The 26,467-nt window shown below is 36.5% G+C and overlaps 1 protein-coding gene across 1 annotated transcript in view; it reads right to left on the bottom strand.

Moving 5' to 3' along the window:
• Positions 1 to 26,467, bottom strand: part of GRID1 (glutamate ionotropic receptor delta type subunit 1) — a 500,726-nt gene that overhangs the window by 47,759 nt on the left and 426,500 nt on the right. Inside the window, exons 9-11 of the mRNA XM_030453329.1 lie at positions 4,977 to 5,078; positions 3,230 to 3,427; positions 930 to 1,254 (exon numbers count right to left, since the gene is read on the bottom strand). Of these exons, the coding sequence (XP_030309189.1) occupies positions 930 to 1,254; positions 3,230 to 3,427; positions 4,977 to 5,078 (625 nt within the window). The remainder of the gene's footprint in view (positions 1 to 929; positions 1,255 to 3,229; positions 3,428 to 4,976; positions 5,079 to 26,467) is intronic.

Raw genomic sequence — 26,467 nt, 5'->3', positions numbered from 1 at the left:
ATGCCATTACTTTTTACTCATTACAACATTTCTAACAATGTGAATTCTTTCTTGCGGCCTTCAAGCACAACTATGCTTGTACATTGCTGTACACAACCTTAACATATAGCTGGGACTGGTCATCTCAGAATATGCTTATGCTGGTTATGTCTTACTGTACTTAAGCCCATTAGGGATGCCACTTTCATGAGATGAGGGACCAAGTTTCATAGCAATAGTAAGAATTTTCCAGCTGAAGCTTTATGAACTTGCAAACACAGTGAAAAAAATTTAAAAAAAAAAGTATACAACAAACCCACATATTAACATTCAACTAAACTTGCCCTTCAAGACTAGTACTAACATTATAGATATGGGACAAAAAGTGTGTGGGCAGGTTTTGCAAACGATTTTTTACAGAAGTGTATTTATTAGTGGTAGCAATCTTGCTGAACTCAGTAGGATTATTCCTATGCCTAGAGAGTCCTAAGTATAAAGTTGGTTACATGGCTACAAGTAATATTCCTGTTCAGTTCAAAGAACTAAAAAGATAAATTGTCTCACATTAGTTCATAAGCATATAAATTTTTAAAATCAAGTATAAGCTGTTAGACAAGGTGCTAGCTTCAGAGTTGAAGGAGTGCTTTAATTCTGCACCAAGCAGGTCTGTAGTTTATTTATCACGTGATAATTTTCCCAAAGAGGAAAAGCTTGAAAGGAGTGTTTTTTCTGGATTTACTGAGAAACAGAAAAGCAGAACATAACCACCGCCTCCCCTGAACTTACCTTCCTCTTCCTTTTTTTCATCATCCCACTTTATCTCTCTGTATAAACCTTTTCTTTCATCTTTAGACCACCCTGGGCAAGACAGACACGTCCTGACCTGTTTTACCCAAGGCAGAATATGTCTGAATGTCTGTCAGGGGTGCTTACAAGAGTAAAGTAAGTACCTTGCTGAACAAAGGCACCGTACACGACCCAGATGGCACTGTGCAGGGTAGAAGAAGCAGAAGGGCTCGGCTGGGAAGCGTTCTGCGCCCTGACTGCCTGGATCCGATTCAAGACAAATATCAAGACACCAACTATAGGGATGGCTGCAGCAATGCAAGCCCACACTGCAAAGTCGAAAGGAGCAAAGAGAGAGAAGATGTTGATTTTCTCTTCAGGCTTTTTGATTAAGATCCCCACGGAATAGTCCATGTAGCGCTTGCTGAAGTCCACAACACTCTCTCGTTCTGGTGTTATGGTGATGGCTGAGATGGCAAGGTCTGCTCTCTGCGAGACAAACAGAAAGGGTCAGATCTCTTGCTTTCACCATGAATTTGGCCAGCATGAGCCTGAAGGAGAAACTTTTTGAGAACCAAGAGATTCTATGCATTTCTGTCTGTAATTTAGCATATTTAGATAAATTTAAATGAATTGTCTAAAAATGAAACCAGAATCTGCTTTGTCATTTAAACTTTAATTAATTGCACTGATTTAAAGCAGAGTAATGAAACATAACCTGTCGATATAGTCTAGAAGAAAAAGCATCACCTTGAATCCTCTCTGGAATGAGTGCAACTTATTTATCCTTTATCTCTCACTTGGCTTACAATGGATGCCTAACACTCTAACTTAACTTGGTGCACTGGAAGCAATAAGAAATAACCACGATTTATTTTATTTGGGTAAATGATGGTGAGGTACAAAGAGCTCATACTGGTTGTTCTCTGCAGAGTTCCTAACTTCCCATATTAGTGAAGGAATTTCATATGACAACTAGGATGGAGATTTTGTTTACTTTTTAACAGTGAATAAAGGAATTGCAAAAAGTACTATCTAGAAGTGTGCACTGAAAGCAGGTTAATTCCTGAAACTGTTTTGAGCTCATCATTCAAATAGAGTAGATATTACATGTAGAGGTATCCTTAAAGAGTATGCAAACTCAATTAAAGATAAAAAAGGAGTTAATAAATAAGATTCACAAAGATTTTGAAGAGCTGCAAATTGGATTTCTAATATTTTACCATCTTAATAAAAATAGCTCTCTTCAAAAAATAGAATGTACTTTTTATTTCCTATCTTTCTACATTTGGTTGGGAAAATAAAGAAAAGCTAGGTGGAGGTCTGCTTTGAAATCCTTTGCAGTCAGTGGAAAAGCTAGTAGCAGAAATGCCATTAAAAATACCATCATACATACTATATTGCTTGAAAGAAAGCAGTTTCCAGAGAAATTTATCAGGATTTCTTACCACATTTTCAAATTAAAGAAATTTAAACAGCTTATGTCAATGCAAAATAAGTTGGAAATTCTTTATATTCCTTAGCATCAATCAAGAACATCCCAGTATCATACAAGCATTTGCTAGGGCTTTAATTGCTTCTACTTCTTCCTAAGCATCTACTTACCAGATACTGAGCCGCCTACTTACTAGATAATGAGAAAGCTTCCACTTTCAGTAATAACTCCACTGCACCTTTTCTACAAAGGGCAGCAACATGGAATATTAATTCCTTTGGTTCCCCTTCTTGATTAACATTTGTCCCATGTCAGATATTGCGAACATGCACAAAATATACTCTAATTTCATTCTCTGGGAGCTTACAAGTGACAGTCTCTCCCCACTTACTTCAATGGAGTACAATTAACTGACTCCTGATTTGCAAGGCTGTAATTAAGAAATTTGGTCCTCTCTGTTTCAAATGAATGAATAATCTTGAGATCAGTTTAAATTCTGGTTCTTCAAAACACTTCTTTATAATATATTACTAGGAACATATTTCCCGTTTTGAAGTCAAACACTTGATCATTATCAAACACTGCCACAAAATAACCCAAATAAAGTCACATCAATAAACAAGTAGGAAAGACACAGTGACAGAAATTAAAATAGTAGTCATTAATATTTTAAGAAGAATGTATTACATTTTTCTCAGTTTTCTAGTAATTCCCTCTCACACACACAAATGTCCACTTTTCTTACTCTTACAGTTATGTAACCACTTAGATTTACACTGATATAGAGCAAACAGAAAAACAGACTCTTAGGTTCCTATCCTGCATACAGGATCGTAAATTGCACAGTTTTCACCACACTCAAACCACTGTTAGCTCAGAAGTGTTATGCACTGATACTTTCATACTAATTCATTCTATTTTAATCTAGAATGGAAGGGGAAATTGTAAAAAAACCCTCTTACAAAGCTCAACTCCAAAGAGTTGAGGTTTTTTTATTTTGTTTTTAAATGCAGCTTTTTGTCTGTGTACCTTGTTAATGAGTTCTCCAATCATGCCATTCCAGGAGCTGTTTTGGAGCTGCTGTCCATATTTGCCATCAGGAGCTTGATATATCTCATACTTGAAGCCCAGATTCTTGGCAAGTGCATCCAAGACATCAATGGAGAATCCTTTATATCTTTTTGGTTGGCCAAGTATGTTCTCTGCCACCATCACAAAAGGTTCTTCCTGAGAAGAAAGCAATAACTTAACTGATACCTGAAACAAGTTTTTTAGTTCACTTCTTTTAGCCAAAGGATTTTTCCTGAGATAATTCTGGACAACTTGGCACATCTTTTGAGACATTCCTAACCTTCTGAGGCAAAAACTAGAGGATGTGGGGGTTACTATCAGGCTTCTCAACCAGAAACCACTGCCTCAGCACCTGAATCCTATCTGTGACTTTGGGATTTCCACAGTTCTTGAGAAGAGGCAGCAACTCCAGAAGGCAATTCAATGACCTTCAGCAGCTTCCTGGTGCTCACAGGATGAACTGCCCTTGGAAGCACCTGCCTCTTCTCACTGACTATAAAGAAGGCACAGACTCAGTGCCCTAACCAGCTGTTTGGAATATAAATACTAAGTTAAGCATGTGAGTCCTAGATAGGAACATTAGTGATGTCCTTCTAACTCAGACAGTACCGGATCTAGAAAGCCGTCTTTTACGGACAATGATTAATCTTTTATCCAGGAGACAAAATAGCTAAAAATGCTGCATTTTGTGAATATTTAAAATTTTGAAAATTCCATAAGTAACTTTCATGGGTACTGACTCCTGGAGTATTTTAAATTTAAGTATGTTTATGGACAAAGGAAATATTTCTGCCAGGAGCAGGCATCCTGCTTTCCTGCAGGGGAATTCTGGGGCAACGGGCACACAGCCATCACTGTTGGCCACCTTTGAATTCTGCTACTGACATTCTCATGGAAGGGATCTGCCCACTTCTTACATAAAGTACAGCATAACCTTACCTGTCACTAGACAGAGGAAAGAAAACTGGGGGCTGAAGGGAAGTTGCCTTAATGATCTTATGTGATATTTCCTATTTGTACCACAGTTCAGAAAAAGAGAAATAAAAACTAGAAAATGACACCACATTCTGCAGTCTGCAAATTATAATCTTTTAGGCAAGAATGCATGATTCTCTTCAAGCCCTACTTTGTCCCTAATTTAGCACTTAGCAGACAGAAGCTCTGCTGCCACTTCAGATGCTGACAGCAGTCCTGAAAGTGTAATGATTTTTTTGAAAGATTATGCCTTTCTAAAATACATAATTTATCTCAAGAGGAACTTATGAGCTTGATGGAGGAAACATTTTACAGCCTGTAGTGCACAAGAGCCAAGATAAGATTATCATCATTGGTCCATCTGATCTTAAAATCCAGGAAATGCTGGAAACTGCATATCTAAGTTTGAGAATGGTGCCTGGAATGCGCCCCTGTGCACTCAAGCCCGGTGCTGATTACATGCCCACCAGGAAATACTATTCCAAAAAATAACATAAGCAAGCAAACAAGTACTTTGCACCTCTGACACTGCACAGCTTCACATATAATAATAAGTGATCATCTCTCTTTCTGGCTTATGTAACCGATCATCCAAAAATATAAAACTGAAAATGACAGGGGAAAACTGTGAGGGAAGTGCCCAAAATACCCAGCTCCTTTTTATTTTGAGCATACTACTCATTTTATTTGAGCATCCTATTTATTTTGGGCAACTCAAATAAGATCATACCAAGACAGTCACCACTTTGAGAGTCAATCCTTGCAAGTCATTGCCCAGACGTCGCTCCTGTAGGCTCCCATTCAGTCCTTTCTCAGAGTCCCACGTTGCCAACTAGAACAGAAAGTACAGTGAGGCTGAAGGACAAGTCTGAAGAAATCTTTCAGTATTTATGTGAACCAAACCCAGAATCGATAGAGAAAGGATGAGGGATATACGTTGTTTTTTTTTAAATTCAGAATCAGAATGAGAGATTTGGAGAACAGTTCATAAATGCTTTGCTTGGATGTATTTTCATTGATGCCTGTAACAAATTGCTCTATTATCCGTAGGATTTATCATATTATTTCACTTAGATAACTCTGACATATCTCTCTGGTAAGTTTATAATCCCTGACAGTGCTCACAATTACATATGGTCTCACTATCCCGTATTTCCTTCTCTGCTCAGATCCCCTCCTTTTCAGATCATCTCCTACTGCTTATCAAAGATGGACCCTTTTTTCTGCTGTACAACTGTGCACTTACTGATAGTCATAAATTCTCAACACCAATTCTGCAGTGTCAAACTGTCTCCTCACCTCTCTCAGATTTTCCTCAGATTCTATATGAAATCCTGTTTTACCTGCTCTTGCCCTACTTCTAACTTCACCAGTAAAACAATGACAGTCTCTTAAATTCCCAGTCTCTTATCTACTAGTACTTCATACACCTGGTAAATATACCTCCATGCATGTTTTCAGGATCTCTCCCATGAATATTACTTCTAAATATTTTATTTTTCAATTAAATATATCGCTTTAAAAATAAATTCTACTGCCTTTTCTGAAGAGAAATGCAGTAAAATTCAATAGAATAGGTTCAATAGAGAAGTCAATCTTAAGTGACCTTTAGATTATTCAAATTAAATATGCTCTGCAGCAGCAGACACTCCTGTTGCCTTTAAACAGAATCCATGGTGTCATTTTGTTCAGAAGTCATAAATAGTATTGAGTAGAAACTGCTCCCTTCTTATTTTTTCAGATACTGAACACTGATACTATGCTTACATATGTGGATGCAGTGTTGTCAGCTGAAGGCATGCCCTGTAGAAATTAAAGATATTCCAAGATCTGTAAAATGTGGCTTCTTCCTGCCAGAAGCTAATTTTCATAGAACAAGTCAAAACCGTCTTGGAAAGAACTTATTTCACTGAAAATGCCTATGGCTAGATGTCCTGCATGATTTATTCCTATGACTTCAGCTTTATCCTAAAGCTTCAAAAGTCAAACCAACAAATAAAATGTGATGGCAGAGATCTCTATAGTTTTATTTTTGTTTTGTTGTGTTAAGCTAATAAACAGGAAACTAGAAAAGAACAGAACATTTTTTTAGTGAACATTCAGCCCTTGTAACTATCACAACTGACGAAAATTTTTCTAAACTCACTAAGCCTTCAAAGCTGATACACAGGAGATTTAAGAACAAGAATTAAGCTACACATCCTTTTATCCATCTTACCTGGAGAATGGAGGAGGAGAATAACTGGATAATATTCAGCTTTCAAATGACACTCATGAAAACCAAATATCTCCGTCTGAAAACCCTCACCCTGCCCTGTGCTTCCAGTTTGGAGTGACAAATGGACCTTGTGCATAGAAAATAGTCTGCAGCAATACAAATAAATACCTATAGCCACAGTATCTTTTAAATTTGAATTTAAACACTTTCTCTGAGATATACCCAGATGTTTCTTAGGTTTTGCTATTGCCAAACAAAATTGATCAATTTGTCAGCTGGCATAAATCAATACGATGTAACAGACTTCAAAGCACAAAATATCTGTGTGTGTTATATAATAACATATAATTCTGTAAAAAGATTTTACTGTCTAAGCCTTCCTCAGCTGTCCTATGCAGTAAGTATACGATAAAGATACAAGGAAGGTTTTGGCCAAAATGCCTTGCACAATGTGTAGCTGATTATTAAATATTTATTAAAAAATGGGAAATGTAATATTTTTTGTTATTTCACCACCGGTGGATTGACAATTCAATTCCTCTCTTACTCCTCTTCCTTTCAAAAACTCTGACATCACTTCAAGGCTTCAGACTTTTCAAATATCCTACATTTTATTCTGCATTAACACAAGAATTCCTAAAAGGAGCTGGAAACAAGCCAGTGCAAAACCATAGATTTATTCTTTTCAGCCAAAAGACAAGAGAGAGAGATTTCTCTTTTACACATATAGGGTAGGTACCAGGAGGAGCATGATTTACCTCAGCACAAACTCCATGGTGTTCGCCACAGAGGCACAAACTTTTCAGTCTCTAAAAAGCAAACTATTCAGATAAAGTTGATAAATGGAACATCAGGAAAATCTTTCTTGCTGAAGATTTTTTCCTGTGCGTCCTTGTGCTTCAGAATATTTCAGTCCTTCAAGATTGTACCAATTTAAACTTCCACTTCTTGCAGACAGAATTTTGTTTATAGGATCGATGTATTTAAAGATATGCCTACCAATTTGTGACAGCTGACCTGTCAAGACCAGTGCCTGAGAAACTAATTTCCAGCACTGTTAAACACAGGGAGTACTGCTGTTATTTGATAAGGCTGTTAGAGTTTCATTTCATGTAGAAATATGTACCATGTTCCCAGCAGAAGTTTGAAGCTAAAGGTTATAGCACAACCATCAGCTGATAGGTGATGAAGGTCTTTTAGATCTGCTTATAACAACTGCTTTGAGAATCAGCACTTGTAGGAGCTATTTAAAAAATCAGTGGTGTCTGGAATATATATTTAATGGCAGTCTGGGTGTTTTGTTATTTTATTCTCAAGTTATGGCTGTACAAGTTTTGAGAACAGCTACTTAATTAAAGCTTTTCAATTTAAACCTTCCTAGTTTCTCTTTTTGAAATAGCCAGATTGCTGGGAATCCTATAGTTCTAGCCATACATCAGAACCTCAATTGTCCAGTAAAGATAAACCAGAGGAAACGGCTGTGAAAAGGTAATTTGTTGGAAAATTCTGACTCAATACATGCTTCTGAACTTTATCAGTACTTACTGCATTATCAACTAGATCTGGAAGGAAAGGCCTGGAGAGAGGAAGTCAGAATTTTGACATTATTTTCAACCTCCACAAGCTTCAAACACATACTCAACATGCAAACAAAACAGTTACATAGCTTGAGAACCTGGGAATGTCAAATGATAAAGGATGTCAAACAAAGTACACCACATGAATATGCTGCTCAGGATTTTGTCCTGAATGTAGCAATATCAAGTAAACTTGATGTCAATGTTACTTTGGGGTCACTGAGTTGCCATCAATAAGAGACAGATTATACAAAGGAGATTCATGACTTTGTTACTTATGTTGGTGCTGGCTGCCCAACACTTACTTGAACTGTCTCTGCAAGGGAAAAATACTGGAAAAATACACTAAATTCACACCAAAGAATATAATAAACTATTCCACAGGATGAAGACCCTCATGAGCACACTAGAGCAGGCAATTCTTCTATTCGAAAAAATTAAGGCTGTATGCATTGAACCCCAATTTGCAAGATTTTCTACATCCTATGAACTTGGTAAATTAGATTGAGAGCCTGTGTGCCATTTCTTTCAGGAAAGATGAAATTGATGATAAACTTAGTTATTTGTTATACATTTGTTTGTCTGCAAGGTCTGCATGTTCATGCTGTTCTACTAAACAATAATTATTCTCTGAATCAGCTGTGAATTATTCTTTAAATCTGCTGTGAATGCTCATACCACTGGACTAGGGAAAATGTCTGTCTCTGGTCCAAACAAAAGGGGATGGAAATTATCCCAGACCACTAATCTACCAGCAGTAGGCTACAGCCTAACAAAACACCCAAACCTAAAGTTGAAAACTGACATTAATGCAAAAAAGTAATTGTTTAGTGTTTATATCACAACAATTAATGAAGTCATCTATGTTATTATGGTTTATGAGTGAGGAGTAGTTCCTGTCCAAATTAATACATGTCATTGCTGACCAACACCATCCTAAACATAATCTCCTCTTCAGGGAAAACATGGTTGCTGTAACAAATAAAACTAGATAATTTTCAGCAGATGTATAGTAAAGTTTGAAGGGGCTATAGGGAATCCAGAGTATGCATCTTCTGACTTTAAAAAAACTGAAAATTCATCTGGTAGCTCCTTTGGAACTAAGGTGAAAAAATTAAATTTGGGAGTCCCTGCCTTGAAAACTGAAAAGCTTCCACCAGATAAGGAATGAAAGAACGCGTGCAAGGCAGGCATTTCCCATGCTGTGAGACAGGAACACCTGTATCAACCCAGAGCACATTTTCTCTAAAAATGAAAGCTATTCTGTACATGGAGTTAAATAAATTAATCTATGCCACCTGCAATCTGATAGTGCTTCTAGATTAAAGTTGAACTAAAATGGATTTCATTTCACTGACAACTTATTTCTTAAAACTGATGTCAACGTAATGTATATCAAATATGTTGTGCATATATTTTGCATGTTAGGGCCTTTGACTCCCTTTGCAAGTCCTGCAGTATGACTAAAAAAATTACTGAAAGATTAATGTTATAAGAACAGATTTTAAGCAAACATGATAGCAAAAAATACCTCAAACAAACAGCAAGAATGTTTATGGATAACAAATAAGAAATAAGGCAGTGGTCCATTAAAGAAATGGAGCAAAATGGACACTCCTATGCTGAAGTTCTAAGGACTAAAAGGAACTCAATTTAAATGGTAAGTATGGTAAGTGTATACATTTATGCCCAGGGTTCTTTTTTAAAATTCAGTGTATCAGTATCTAGGGAATTTGCTGTCATTCAGCATCATTCATGGCAAGGTATTAGTATCACACACTGGATTATATGTTATTCTTAAGGAACTGACAGGATTCCCACAAATGTTTGGAGTTGCCTTGAAGGTACCAGAATATTTTACTTTGAAATATGGGATCATAACTAAAAACAATTTAAAAATACATTTTGAACATTGTATTTGTATAACCCATAGTTATATAAAACAGGATTAGGAAAATACAAAGGTATCAATTTTCACTGATACAATTCATTTCTATAACAGCTATGTAGTTATTGGGTACCCACTAACATTTCTACATAAGCATAAACTTATAGTCATTTTTAAGGATAAAATAATGGACAAGATCACCAGACAAACTGATTTAAAGGTATATACTGCGTGTCCAGCATTACTCAACTATGTTTGCAGTGGAATTCCTGCAAGTTATCTCCTTCCAGATGTTTATTCTATTCTAATATTCCACATTTGCATATGTTAAACGTGTGGTTTGCTTCTGAACATCCACAGGAGCTTTGGAATACCTGACTATCCATAGCCACAGAGCCACTGAGAACTCCAAAGCATATTAAAATTATGATGTAGAGAATTGTGAACCAAGGCTTAAGTGGAAGATAATGTCTCAGTCCTTTTGGTCAAAATTTTATCACACTCTGTGTACTGTGTTCAGTACACAAAATTTTCTGTTCTCCATTTCAGGCCACACAAGGATTGCATCTACAAGGTAGAAGTTCAGAAAAGGGCAGGGCTGCTCTCTCCCATTCCCAATGGAATATCTTCAGGATACAGCATCGTCCATCTGCTGGGACAGTAAGCCCTTTAAAAGCAATGACTGATCAATATAAAAGTAAGAAAAAAATGGCAAAGGAGGGAAGGGCTGCCTCCTTGGGGCCTACAACACCACTGGTGATTGTCCATCAGAACTCTGGTTTTCTGTGCAGGACAGTGAAGCACACTGGTGACTGCTGTTGCTATAAGCAACCTTTAAGAACATGAAATCTTCAGGGAGAAGAATGAAGCTCATTCTAATTTCAATGTTTTGCAAGTGTATGGTTCTATATAAATGATAATAAAACATCTCTAGGGAATCACACGACAGTGAGCCTTAGGCAGCTTGTAACAAACAAGCCATTCTGGGCAAAGCTGACTGCTTTTTCAATAGTGCTGCAGAATTAATAGGTAACAAATGAAGAGGACAATATGCTTGGTTTTGAATTTTAGTTTTGTTTCATACAGGGTCTCGTGAAACCTCACTGAGGAAAATTTGGTTTAATTTAATGAATAAAGGCAATATCATATGATTTATAGATTAGCTTCTAAGCAACAATAAAGAATGATGTATCAAGATGAGAACTTTTGAGGTAGCTTAGAGCAAGTCAGTATTAAGATCTTAAATACTCAGAAGCTTTTTTAATTACTTGGAACAAGAAACAGCAAATTACTAACCTTAAAATGTCTAAGATGCAGAGATATCTCAAAACTGGAAGACCTGCAAATATGTCAGACTAGACAAAGTGAAAAAAAGAAACGAGAGTGGTAGGAACCCGGACATGAAATATTTACATATATCTTGCAACACTAGGAGCAAACACGTGTGAAAAGGAAAAATGCAAAATAGGGATATTTCAGTTGAAGAAACAGACATAGGAAATAATGTTAAAAAAATGTGTAGGGTAAAAGTGAGCTGCAAATGCAAACTCAGAGTACTGTGCAGCTGTAAAAGTGCCAGTGTGATTTTGGACCAAACAGGTGTCATGGTGCAGGCTGCACAGAGTGCAGTCAAAGCACAGCTGAGCTATATCTTAATACTGTATTTGACATCTGTCTGAACAAAATTTAGATATGATGGAGGAACATCAAGGGAGAACAGGACAGCTACTACTGAGGTGGAGTAGTCAGTTTGCAAAGAAAAGTAAAAGATGCTTCTGTGAATATCTAAGATAATGATGACTAAGAAATAGGAAAACTAGAAACAAATCTAGATATAAGACAACAAAACTACTGTTGATGACTAATAATCTACAGAGACCCTCTCACATGAAATACAAAGCATTTCCTAGAAACATCTATTCATTCTTAGAGCACACTGTGAAATGAAAAACAGATAAAAGCACACAGCTTTCTGAGTATTTCTAAACAAGACAATTTTTCATGGGAAAGGTTTGGCACATCCAGGGTATGATGGAAGGCACACATGAAGGAAATCAAGGAACAGCCTGATAGCCTGGTGATTTCTGAGCTCACCAGAGATATTAGATCTAAACCTGTGATTCACATAGCATTGGATACCAGCCAAAGGTACTTCGGATACTTTTCTTGTATGTGAAACAACTTTATTCAAGTCCCAGAGTGAAAGGCTTAGTTTGTGATCTCATCAGTTTGCCACATCTCAGGTGAGTGGATTAATCACCATATTTAAGGATAACATGGGAGCTTGGTATCATTACAAAGGTCAAAAGTATTTGTTTAGTCTATATGATGAATGACATAACTCATGAATACTTGAAAATCTCAGATATTTTCCTCTCCAACAGAAAAATTCATTCCTCACTGCTGAAATGAAGCCATTCCTAGAACTCAGACAGGGAGAAACTTTGTAGGAAGTGCATAGGGGCAATTTCAGGTCCCAGCCCACAATCCCTTACAATTGTGCTTTAACTTTGCAAACAAATGTAATAAAATTGAATCCTGAGGGCTGCACTTATATAAAGTTAATTGAGCATAGATCTAGAACAAAAAATAAAGAAAGTTTAAGAACACTGAAGGATGGATTTGAGCAGAAAAGAGCAACTGACCTGAACCAGCATATCTAAGGAAACAGATACACACCACTGCTCTTCTGAGAAACACAGTGAGATAAACGGCAAATGTCTGGGATTAAAATGTCACATCCAGATTGCCCTTGAAGCAGCATAATGCCCTTCAAACCATGCAAGGGATCTGGCTCACAACTATGAGAGAAGAATACCATTAACTGAGTCACTGTCATATGGACGGTCCCACGAAATTCTTATTTAAGAAAACATAAATCTCCACTTGTGTGAATGTAATTCGGCAAGAAGCTACAAAGTGAAGCAGAAAATTGATAGAAATTGGACTGAAAATTTCAAAATAATTCAAAGGGCCCAAACCCAAAAATTACATTAAAACAAAATGCAAATTAATATCAGAAACATGGGTTTGCCCTGTAAGATCAATTACAGTATCAAACCACTGTCACCCAGAGAGTAATTAGAGTCTAGGATAGAGTCTGTCTCTCTCCATGTCATTTACAATCATTTCTGCACAGCAGATAGGAAAAATCTAGAGGGGACAAAATAAACTACCTAACCCAGACCTGTGGGTGTAGTTTAGGAGGACAAAAGACTACAGACAGAGTCTTTGGTAGAGGTATTTCAGCATTAATATTCTTCACTCTAGAAGTCTGTGTAAAATTCTTTATTCAGCTCTTGCTCTACAAAGTCTGCTGTTCCCTGCAATCAACAATTTTGACCTTACTTAGCATAACTCAGTAGTATCTTGCTATACTGTTTTTATGGTTCTTCATTGCAGAGAATATCAAATACTTTAATGTGAGAAGAAGTGGTTTCCTTTATGTTTTTCATTAGCCAAATATCAATTCAGTTAAATGTAATGGCCATATTATTGAAAGCCAAATATTTTACATATAGGAGAGCTCTCAACATAAATTAAGATTAGACACATTATGACTTATACTACTAATATTAAGGAAGCTAACATATTCTCTTATTTGCATTTGTGTATGTAGTAGGTATCTGCAATCTTATGACTGAGGAGTTTCATATAAAACTGATGTAGTTGTTTTCTGTAACCCTACAGCTTTAATTTATATAGTGTAAGAATTCTCATACCCCTTTGGGAATGGTTCACCACAATCCACTTTGTGTTTTATATTGCATATACATCGTATCTAATATTATGTTGAAGAACATAAATGATAAAAATTATCTTCTTGCTGAAATGAGAAATTGCTCCATTAATTAGCATAATGATACCTAATTTTGCCAGCAAGTCAATGAAGGAGCAATGATATCAAGCCAGGATTGCTTTTGTTTCTATTTTATAAGAGCTGGTGAGCATCTCTGATCTCTTGGGTAACACAGAGAAACACCTTATGCTCTATTGCACCAAGCCTGAGCAAACTGGGTATGGGGCAGCAGATCTGCATGAAGCAGAAAAAGGAGCTGATAAGACAGAACAGGATAAATGTAGCCTTTAATATTCATTATCTAACAGTATAAATAGGCCATCTTCAGCTCTGCTAGAATAAATTGCTTCAATTAATACTAGTCTTTGAGGAAGCAGTGACTGCAACATGCTGATGTAATTAGTGGGGGACGCTGCAGCGACACAGGCACTGGAAAAAGATGTAGTATGAAATGAAGTAATCACAAGAGTGATGAAAACAATATGAACAAGAATATTATCCTCTGGTGGCTTCTCTTTAAAGTGCAGACAAATATTACTCTGTCCCAAAATTTTTGTATTTCATTTCCCTAACACAGAAATGAAATATAGGGGAACTATTGGAACAATTTAATTTAGGATCTCACAGGTTTTTCTCTTTTATGGCAGGGAGATAAACTCCACCCCTGTCCATCTGCAGGTTTGTTGATTTTAAAGATTTTAAGACACAAAAAATACTTTGACACTGTAGCAATGCTGTTGTTGAATCATATGGCAGTGTTCCTCTAGCAAAAAACGTACATGCAGCAACACAGTTCTTCTAAGGGTTGAATAAACTAGTTTCAAGTACCTAAGATTCTGATGAAGCAAGCACTTCCCAGGGGCATTGTAAGTTACCAGTCGATATGAACAACCAGGCCTCGGAGCACAAAATTAAAAATCATAAAAGTTGGACCAATTCAAATATAAAGCTCTCAATAGATGTCACAAGTGACTGGCTGAAAAACTACACAGCAGCAGATCCATGCCACCAGGTTACCTCTCTGGATGACAAACAAGCCTCTTGCCTATCTGTTGCAGGATCAACCAATTTTAGGACCAAAGAAAATTGCTGCCAAGTGAGAGATGGTGGATGCTGGACTCCAAGGATACCCTGAGCAATTCTGTTTTACACTGAAAGTCAGGTAGTTCAAGTGTTGCTACTTGTGAACCAATTCCCAGTGCTCGTTATGTGAGGGTAAATGGAAACAAATCCATTTCACAAAGAGAAAAGATTCTTTTTGAAAGTTTCCACATGCTTTTCGGTGGGAAATTACTAGCTTTTGAGAACTACCCTTGTTTTCTGTGCAATAGTTAAACAGGAGACTATTTTGTAAACAAAATGATCATTAAAAAGCTGGCTCTAACAACAAATACAAATTCATGTTGACTTTGCACGGGTTTGGCCTGCTCTGTGCAGTCCAGTAACCAAATACTCCCTGTAACTATCATGATCTGAGAATTTTACTGGGGAGAGAGCAAGAGAGGACTGTGCAGCTGGACAGCTATCAGGACCAGATCTCTTTTCCAGTGACTCTACAGGAGAGCTCTGCACTTACAAAATTAATCAGCACTTTACAACTGGCTGTGCCAAAACATCTGCCTTTTTTGTGATTTATTACTGGATTTCTTGTATTTTATCTGAGCTGACTGCTTTTGACTTCTCACTGCACAGTCAAGAATCTTGTACATGTACCTCCAGTTTTAACAGCTGAACTTATCATTGTCTGGCCTGTTCTGTGGTCATATGAGAAAGAGGCCATGGTGTGGTCTTAACAGCTGCAGACCTGAAGCTTGGTCATCAGGAATTTGTTTTCTAATTCTAGTTGCTGGCATTGAGTCATCTCAGAATGGAAGTGAAGTTCAGTCTGTTCCTTGGTATCACCTGTCAAGCTAGTGCTCAGTTATGTTTTGAAAAATGTTCTTCTCAAACTCCAGACACCTTTGAAAAGCTATACAATCTTCAGCAGTACTTTTGTAATTGAAAAATATTTAAAAACTGAACATCTCACTAAAATTTCAATTTGCAAGGCTTTGATATTCAGTGTTTTATAACATTTTTCATTAAGTATCAATACTTACAGTATTTCATTTTCATACTGCTCCTATTATCTAAATGTGACATCTTGGTGACAGCCTTGATATAACAATAAGGACAGTGTTCTAGAGGAAGAGATATTCTATTCAGATTTTAGTTCAAAACTTGTAGATTTATAGATTAAATTTATAAAACAAAATTTAAACCTTAACATAATGAAGTCAAAGTCTTAGATGAAATGCTCATAGTTTAAAATATGTATTTTTTAAAAATTGATAGTTTTATCATAGTTATGTCAAGAGAATATTCTTTGATGACATAGGCAATAACCCTAAACACCAAAGTTTTCCTGCCAAAGACTTCAAGTGCATTTTGACCAGCTCTGAATATCAGCACTGGACCCATATCTATGAGATACAGAAAATTCCTGCAATAAAGTTCCGTTTTTACTGAACTTCCCCTTATTTTGATCTTTACAACTTGACTTCATCTTTTACCTTGCTTCTCATAGAATGTGACACAGAATGGCTTCAACAGTTTGTGCAGATATTTTGCTCCTCAACAACAAAGAAAACAACAGATAAAAAAACCACTCAACATTGTGTTTAGTAGTGGATAATTACCTCTCCAAGAAACAAAAGAACTGTAGATAGTATTAAGGAAAATGCGAATTTTCATCTGTGTAATGATATACCTCTAATGGTTTTAATTACAAACAAGCTACATTGAGACAGCTTTTAAAAATACATTTATCCTTTTGGCTTTGTTACATACATAGAGCAGATTTTGTAAGGCAGATAAAATCAGCTTGCTCATAAAGCCAATTAGCAGAATATTCAAACATTATATCCACAGATATTACCATTTACCTAAGCGATATACCAGCTGCTGAGTATTCACAAAGAATACAACATTACATTTAGTTTATCTTTGATTATTCTTCATAAAGGAATGATGGTAAGCATGGAAACTAATTTTACATGTTACTGTTTACACACCTTTTGCCCTTTATCTTCTCCCCGCTTCAAATCAACACTAGGCAGAGTTTTTAGCTTTTTTAAAAATACTGAAAATGCAGAACTTCTGAGCAATTTTACACAGTGACAGACAGTGTGCATAGGGTATATAAGAAGGACTGCAGTAATAAATACTGTTCCTCAGCTCCACAGATCTAACATGTAGCAGCAAAACTCCATCACTAGAAAGGATGTTGTACTTCTGGCAAAGTAGTCAGAGGTAAAAAAATGAAAGCAGGTATGAAAGACAGCTTGTACTATACGTAATGCTTAAAGGCTCACCCTTCACATTCTTTACTGTTGCTTTAAAAATAAACTCTGAACTCCAAGAAACTTTATAAAAGATCTCTACATCATGTTTGGAAGGATTCAATCATTTAGTAAGTTTATGCAGTTACTGCAGTGCTCATTTAATATTGTTTTGGTTTATTTTTTTACCAAAGATTGATAAAAGCTTTTAGACATGTCAAACCTGAGCAAATTCAAACACAAAACAAGATTTATGGATGGTGCAAACTTGTCAGTGGGAGTAGAAAAACTCTTTTGGCCCATGGAGTGCCATAGATAACAGCAGAGCCTGCACTGAGGGAAAGGAAGCAGATTGCTGGGAATGGTCCCACCAGTCACATCTCATTTGTAAACCACTCTAGCTTAAAGCATTACAAGTTTTTTTCCTGGAGTGTAAATGGGCTACAGCAGGACAGGTAGCCTATCAACAATAACATCTCAACAGAGCATTTGTACAAAGCATTAGGGCTAAAATGGGCAATGGCCTTAGATTAATATGGATGCAGAAATATGGCAAAGAATTACCACAAACATACCCAAGGAGGAAAAAATCACACGAGTTACATTTATTAAATCCCTTTCTTACTGCTTTAACCTGATATTCTTTTTGTTGCTATGGTGACTGTTATCTAGCCATTTATAAATTTAAAGAAAAAATCACTATTCTCTCTCATGAAATTCTAAGTGTGAAAAATATCACCTTAATGCAGCATAAAGAATATTTCCTCAGTGGACTTATCAGGCATTCATTTTTCTAAGGTCTTCTGAGTCCATTTAAACTTCTTTCTTCTACACATTCTATGGCAATGAATTCCAAAAGTACACAGTCTCTAAAAATGTACTTTATTACTAGTAAGCTAGCTACTTGTTCATTTATTAAGTGTCCTCTGGATTTCTGTAATGAGAAAAAAATGAATAATTGTTCTGATTTTGCCTTTTGATCTTTCTGCTTCAGAAACACCTAGCACCATGCTCCCCTCATTTGTCTGCTTCCCAACTGAAAGAATTATGGTCTCTACAGTCTGTTCCTATAGAAGCAATCTGATATCTCCAATCACCCTTTTTCCTCCTCAGTATCTCTTCTAGTTCTTCCATATATTTTCCAGACATAAAAAAATAAAACTCATAAAATCCCCAACCCTATCCAACTAATAGACTGCCCAAAAGTCAGCCCAAAGAAAATTGGAAAACTGGCTTTGGAAAGCTTTTGGATACAGTATTAAATCTTTATTTTAAAATTATCTCAGAAGAATTGCCTTAAAAGTCTTCAACACTGTATCTCAGCATTAAAATGTAGACACAACTGAACAAGGAAAGTGGAAAGTAAATGTCACTTGCTTATAGAAATCGAATATATTTAGATAAGACACACAGAGAAAATGGAAAATAAATGCTTACCTTCTATATGCACAGTAAGAAGTAGAATTATTTAATTGTTTCTTGGGAAAAGACTTTCATTCTGTAGAAAAAATGGTAACCTCTATTCTACTAGGTGGGAACTCTTCTTTAAACCCTTCCTTTGCATAAATTAAAGGTGGCACAAAAGAATTATAAAGCTACAAACTGATAATAATAACCTCCCTCCTCTCACTGGGCTGAGTGTAAAAATGGAAAAAAACTTGACTGTTTCTCATCCAAAACATACTGAAAATCTTGGGTAGCTGGGTGATTTCATACACAAGTCACAGGCCCTGAATCCTAAGAGTGATAAGATGGTATTATTCAGGTGGTCCTTCAAAAGGCAGCTCCTGATTAGAGAGAGCTCATCCAGTGAAGGACTTTGCCTTCACCCTGCCCAGTAACATAGACTTTATAATGTAGGATCGTAATGGAATTGTTTAACAATATCCTATTCTAATCAGCTAGGGCTATCATAAAAATGGCATTTCTGTATTTCTAAAATGACACTAAATATATATATGAGAGACATATTATATGTAGACAAATATATAAGTATGCATAAAGATGCCTGTGCAGTTACCCATTTTAAGAATACTGCAAAGTTTAAATCATCTTCTTGTACTAAACGTCACTGTGGCGAGATGCAACCTAAAGAAACTTATAGAAATGGGGACAAAATTCCTCCATATTCTCAAACAGTTTTAATATATTTTAACCTAGTTACTTGTTCTTCCTTTGGGATGCTTCTGTCTACTCATACCAAGCCTCTTGGTCTTCAACTGGCACTATATCAGTTAAAGAAAAGAATATTAGACCTCTCCAGAAGCAGGAGTTTGTGTTTTGTATGAGTAAATCTGATGTAGATGACTGATCAGGACTTCAGTCTGCAGTAGAGTGGCAATATTAGAGAGGCTGAATGTATACCTAGAAATTCAAAGACTTGAGACTAAAGTCTTATTTGCATAATGGACTGCATATGAATGTGTCAACAAATTTTGGTTAAGGAATTATACAAAATTAGTGTTTCTTAGGAGACCAGGCATCACACCAAACACTGACAGTCACCAGCACGTCACTGCTATCCTCATAACAGCCCACCATATCAACACAGATTTCTTCACAGACACATTAAATGTCACCCAGCGGATGCTGTGAAAACTGCTGACATTACAGCTCATGCAAGATCTCACATTCAATATTCTTCAAAAAAACAAACTGACACTCTTCCCATCTATGGCAGATATGGCTTAGGATCTAATTAACATCTCAACGATGGTGTAAATTACTACAGAAGGCTGGCTAATAGCATGTTTCAGGCAAGCATTTATACTACATTGTTAAGCAAAATAATAAAATGGCACACAGAGTTTTTGATATTTTTTTAACACCTTTTTTTCTACACTTCCCCTGCAAATATAATAGTGCTGTAAAGATGATCTGGAAAACAAAATGTTCTACACTGGAGCAAAACAGGGAAAACACCTTCCTCTACTTTTTGGTTTAAATAGTTTCACTAGCCCTATTGAAAAACAATTTTCAACAGAGGCATATTGAGACAGGGAGGAATGGGGGAGGCAAAGTGCAGCACCTCTGCTGGCACCATCCCCTGCATAAGTAGAAATTATGCTATGTGGAAGCACCTGCAACTTAGTAGCCTCTGTGCTAGATGTAGAAAGACTAGCATCAGACTCATATTTTGACCAGATTATAACAAAGCAGTGGCATAACAAATAAATAAGATAAAAGAAGGAAAAAAGGAAGGCATACAGATTAGACTTTCCTAATAGCTTTACCTATTTTTATGTTTTTTCCATTCAGATATAAAGAAAAAATGAAGCCTGCTGTGAAAGCAAGGATCCTCACCAGATCTGCACTCATTTTGGTAGTTCTGACCTGTGGTCCTAACTAGTTATGTTGCCTGACAGTAAATACCCTGTGTTGCAATGCAAACCAGTGGCATTTGACTCTTGCTGCCACTGCTCCTGCTTCACCACTCCCAACCACCATATTCTAGATCCCATTAGTTTCCCTCCAAGAAACTTGCCTAACATAACATAAGCAAGAAACTTATAAGCATGACTGCTCTATGTCATTCCAGCTGTTTGACTGCTTCCTCAAACCCTGGCAATCATTTCATTAGTCTGAGTGTGAGCATGTCTCACACAACTTCTGTTTTCCCAAGAAAAAGTTCTGGCCAAGCACCTTAATGCTACTCTAAATTTGGGCTGGCTCTGTTAAGGCTGTGATCCTGGTGGCTCCCTCAGTTCAGTGAGGGCCCTAGGCTGCAGCCTGCAACAGAGGTGGAATGGTAAACAGGATCAGTGCTTGGTTTTATAGTTAAAGGTTTTGTGGTATTTCCATAACTAAAATCTAACATGAAGATGGATAGAAAACTGAGGAGATAATACTGAAATGGTAAACGAGGAGCATTAGGTTTGCATGCGTGGAGTTTACTGAAATTTCAGCAACATAGCATAGTGCAGTTTCTGTAGCTGAAGTATCAAAAGGAGGGACAGGTATTTTTCCATCTTCCATAACACTTTGAGTGCCTGGGTTAGATATTAGGAAAAAATTCTTTACAGAGAGTGATCAGGCACTGGAATGGGCTGCCAGGGAAGTAGTGGATTCTGTCCTTGGAGGTTTTTATGAAGAGACTGATGTGGCACTCAGTAACCACAGTGGTAGTGGGTCAAGGGTTGGACATGAAGATCTCAGAGGTTCTTTCCAACCCGGCTGATTGTGTGTGATTACTCCTGGTTTTACCACCATAGTGATGCTGGAATTGATACAAATACATTAATGGTACTAATAGTCATAACGGCTCTTGGCAGAATCTATAAAATGTAGAGGGAAGAGTTCCTTTCTTCTATTGTGCTGATGATACTGAAAAGCAAAGAGTGCCAGGCAGAATCCACCCCACATATCCCAACCTTTAATTAAGAAACCTGGTATTAAGTTGTACTGAATTACAACACGCACAATTTGCCACTGTGATCCCAGAGCTAGTCCATATGCTTGTGAGGCACCTTTTCAAGCTCTTTTGGGCACACTATGACTATCATACAATGTGTTTGCATTATAATTAAATTTGGCATAATTGCTTCACAGAGTTATCAGGGATAGTCTATTGTTGAGAAAGAATTAATCCTCTGAGCCTTCCAATATCATTTAAGTTCCTGGTTCTAAATGAGATTTCAAAGAATGTACTTCATAATAACCAAAATCCCAAATGCCCACTTTATTATAGCTTTCCTTTGTTATAGCAGTTCACTACCTCCTAAATTAGAACACCGCTGGCGTAACAGTTCACCTACACTGTACAGGATCACCCAAATGAGAAAGAAACCCATCAGGAATGCTTAAGAAGAATCATTTCTATACCTTCTCCTTCTGCCTCCTTCCCAAAATATGGATGCTGCAGAGCCCTTTTAGAACCCATTTCACTACTGAAGTATCATCCTTCCTTTAAGAGAACATTTGCCTTCCTAGAAGCAGCCCAAGGATTCCTCTCATCTGAAACATCACACTAATTTGTGTATATATTTAAAGAAGGCATGACAATTAGACATGAGAAAAAACCAAAACTGCTATTCTAAGAGAAACCAGTCAGTTTGATTTCCTCCTCAAACAGGATGTGGAGCTAAGCTTTTCCACAGAGAGAAATGTAAGTTGGGCAGTGTCAAAATATTTTGTTCAGAAATTTTCAAGTAAAATGTTTTGACAAAGTAGACTCCTTGGAAAAATACTTTGCAGAACTCATCCATTACAATATGAAAGAACATTTCCCTGTTTTCTATTCACTGCAATCCTAGTTCTCAAATTCTTCCTGTGGACCAGCTCCATATTAATATCCCACTGAATAAATTCCTACAATACACTACAGTCCCACAGGATTGCCAGGTACAGGAAATACACTGGAGAACCCGATCCACTATACAAGACAGAAGATATTAAAATATGTCAACATTGTGGAGTTTTATTATCTTGTCAAAATTAAACTCTTCGGACCAGTTAAAAAATTTAGATCTCAATTTTAAAGGTTTTTGCCAAAATAAATGCTTTCCCATGCAAGTTTACCCATCATAAAATCATTTTAATAAAAACCCACCAATCAATTATCAGTACAAGTAACTTTCCTTAGTGTGATTTTTTTTTTCTAAATACTATTTTTAAAGGCTTTAATTCAGTCTACATGATTAATTAGTTTCTCTAAACTAGCATCATGTAGTTGTTTTTCAGCAAGGTTCACCTTTGTAACCAAGGATACTCTCTCTGTGCTTCCAGAGGTGGGATTCCATGGACACTTCAGAGATCATCTGCACTCAATACTATGCCATATTGAAACTGAATCAGAAGTCACGAGAAAACACAATTTGGGCTAAGTCTGAGAAAACCTATATATTTCACATGCCTTGCACCTAATAGGTAGGACATGACTTTCTTCAGAAAGCTTATAAATTCTTTTTTCTTGGCCAAAGTAATTTCTCAAAATAAAGCAGCAAAGTATAGACTTGGTGCCAAGCACCAGCAGTCACTTGCTCATGCATCGTGTATAAGGTTAGCTGGTTTATGAATAGGTTTGTGAATATTAACTGCAAAGTTGCCAACAAATCTGATTAAAAGCTTTCAAGTCTCCACATGCTGGAAGTCATGATTATAAAGCCTTCATATCCCTAATATTAAAGAGGAAATCTGCAGCCTTTGTGGCTAAAGAAAGAGATTGACAATGTTAAAGTCAAGTTTCCTAGAGAGTCAAGTTTCCTAAAGTCAAGTCAAGCACCTAGAGAGATCAAAAAATCCTTATAATTTTGCCTAAAGCAATCAATTTGATAAAATAATTCTGCCTTTCTGCATACATCTATGAAGAGAAGTGTTTGTTGGAAAACATAAGAGGCATAAAATACATTTGCTGGGAGAAAAAGAAAGATTTAAGAATTGGCACAAAGTTTTTGTTCAGAGTTCATCTTACCCTCTTCTCTAAGGTAAAGTATGCAACAATGAAGTGAGGAAAATGACCAAAATTACTTGAAGCAGAAGTGCCTCAGAGTAGCTAACTAAGCTGCAAAATCTATGGAGTCCTAGATGACTTCTTGCTGAATTTAAACACTAATGCTACCTGGTTTATCAACTTTCTCGTCGATAAAGATCTGGCCACAGCAATCCATACATCAGAAGAAGCTCTAATACAAAAGACTGAATGAAGAGAATGTGAAAACTTCAGTTGGTACTACAGAAAAAACCCAGACAATTTTATTTGAAAAGGACACTGACAACCTTAATATCAGTTTGCTACAGAAAAAACAATGGAAAAAAAGACATAGTTTGTCAGGCACAAGCAGTCAGAAAAGACAGGTGAAAAGAAGTCTGCAGTGACTTGATACACCTGTTGATACTACCAAGGTGACAAAAATAAAAGAGAAAACATGCAAGTTTTTATGCACTCAGTTTTAACCTCAAAGAGCAGTGGAACAGAGAGAGTTGAGAGGAGGGAATGTCCAGGAAAAACACAAATAAGAAGGATAGGAGGTGGGAGGAAGATGGGCAGGAGGAGAGAAGAAATGTAGAAGGAATGGCACAGCCCTGTAGAGCAGGCAGGCAACAAGGGAGAAGCAGCTTAGTTTCTTTGTTTGTAGTCACTAGGCTCATAACATACTGTCAACACATCTGACAAGCTGATCAGCATTTAACTGGATAGCATCCTTTAGGAAGAAAGGAATATTTGTTTGTTCCTCCCAAAACACACTCTAATGTCATGGTAAAATATTACTAGTTGTGACTCTGATGAGCCGTCTGATAAAGAGCTAATCAAGTTTTCTTCCTTCCACCATTCTGCAGATGTGACTAACCTCAAATTACTTGATCAAGATGCATTTTAACATAAACATTTCTCTATAGCAGAGTAAGCACAACTCCAAATGATAAATTATCCATCATTAACATCAACAAAGATGCTTATTATTTACATTATACAATCTCATCTTACTATTGCAAAATAAGTCTATAAAGGAAAATGGCAGACACATGAAGGTTCTGTTTCTTCTGTTTGCTTTCTGTCTTTCCTTAATTTCTTAGGATTTGATGATGTTAGACAGTTTTGAATATGTTTACCTTATTTATTAACTATAACATTTTCACTTACATAATTTAATCCATGGTACAATAAACAACTACAATGAATCCTCTCATGTTACTACACAAACAATCTTATCTTTTCATTTCAAGAGATTCCAAGGCGTGATAAGGGGAGCCTGCAAGACAATTAAAACATTATACATTGACACAGATTAAATTCAGAATTAATGTGATAACTATGGGATGAAATGTATGCATTGCCAGCCAGCCTGCCATTGGATGAGAGCATGAGGCTCCCACTGCAGCCAACAAGAACTTTGTACATTAGCAATGAGCAAAGTTTGAGTCCCTGTTCAGCAAAGATTTTAAACATGCCAACAGTTACTCTGGACTTCAGGTTAGACTCAGGCTAAAGGCTTTACTGCTTCAGGATCCCTTTCTTGGAACTTAAAACATCATAACAAGTAAATATAATTATTAGAATCTCTCATGAGCTGTCTAGATGATTCTTCTGGCACTCAGAGAAATCTGACAAGAATAAATATCACAAAATAAACCTACTTGTGGATAATCAAATTTTTATGAACCATATAAAATTATTGGTGGGAGAAATCACACTTTGAATTTTGTATGGCACTACTTTCTATGCTTTCTAATGGTTACAGTGATTAAGGTAAAAGGTGGACATAAGAGTCCTAAAATAATGACAGATCAGAATCTTGCAGTTTTCAAAGCCCACACAGTCTTGAATTTATCATGAGAGGTGCAAGACAGACAAAAGTGCAGAATCTCTGCAGTTTTCTTCACCTCCTGCAGCACTTCTCCCCCTCTCAGGGTTCCCTTTATTGTATGCAAATGGTGACAGATAAGGCAAGGGAAAATATAGCTTTAAAAATTTCCCTTTCAAGATAGGCTGCTCCATTATTCAAAAAAACATTAATTATCCTTTACACCTGAACACATCAGATAAAGGTTCTGATTCTGAAATCCATATTTAAGAACCCTAGAGCAACTAATTCAACAGATTCAGCACTCATTTAGATAAGAGCTAGAAGGCAGATTTTCAGGTGCAGCTGGGTTCTTGTTTTGTACAAAATTAAGTGCTTTCTGAGACAAAGAGCAGGACAGCCAACCAGTCCTTTTTTTTTCTAATGTAATTCCAGATTATTCTTGATTTCAGACCATAATCAGGCATTTGTAATCCATCAGGAAGACATATACTGCACTCAGGTGCTCTACTCAGGCATCATCAAGAGAGAGTTACAGGGTATCAGTGTTTGGATTTTTTTATATCAATGAACATTTCAAGACAGGATGGGTGCAGATACAGGAACTCATTTGTTAAGAAACAGATGGAAGTTTTTCAGAAGGTTATGATGTGGTTAAGATAATGAAATATTTCAGTAGAACACTGATATTCTCCTACTTATCCCCTATTTATTAGCATATACAAAGGAAAATAAAAATTACATTAGTAGAAGCATCTAATATAGCATTCCTGTTTACAATAATTTGCATTCCTCTTATGGAATATGTGTGACTGTACTTGCAAGGATTTTAGCACAAATGTAAATGGGGCTTACAGCCTGTGTATGAATTCCATGGTGATGTGGGAAAAAAAATCTAGCAATAACTAAATTAACTAATTTAAGGTTCGTTAGATAGGGTGAGATGATACATAGAGTTCAGATTAGTGTGAGATTACATAGAGTTCAGAGCAAATAGATGTTATATTCCTATTGAAAAATGTCCCACGGTCCATAATTAGCAAAATCTAATCAAGATCCCTTCACTTGACTAGGTTTATAAACCTATATGTGAACTCAAGTTTCAGCTGTTTTTTTACTAGTGATGTCTTTAGCAAGTGTTCCTTGTGATTTTCTGTCTGAATTAAAAGGAACATTTCA

Source organism: Calypte anna, chromosome 6 (genome assembly GCF_003957555.1).
Source record: "Calypte anna isolate BGI_N300 chromosome 6, bCalAnn1_v1.p, whole genome shotgun sequence".
In the NCBI taxonomy this organism is placed as follows: Eukaryota; Metazoa; Chordata; class Aves; order Apodiformes; family Trochilidae; genus Calypte; species Calypte anna.
The sequence above is the reverse complement of the archived record's forward strand: the minus strand, read 5'-3'. Positions and strand labels throughout refer to the sequence as shown.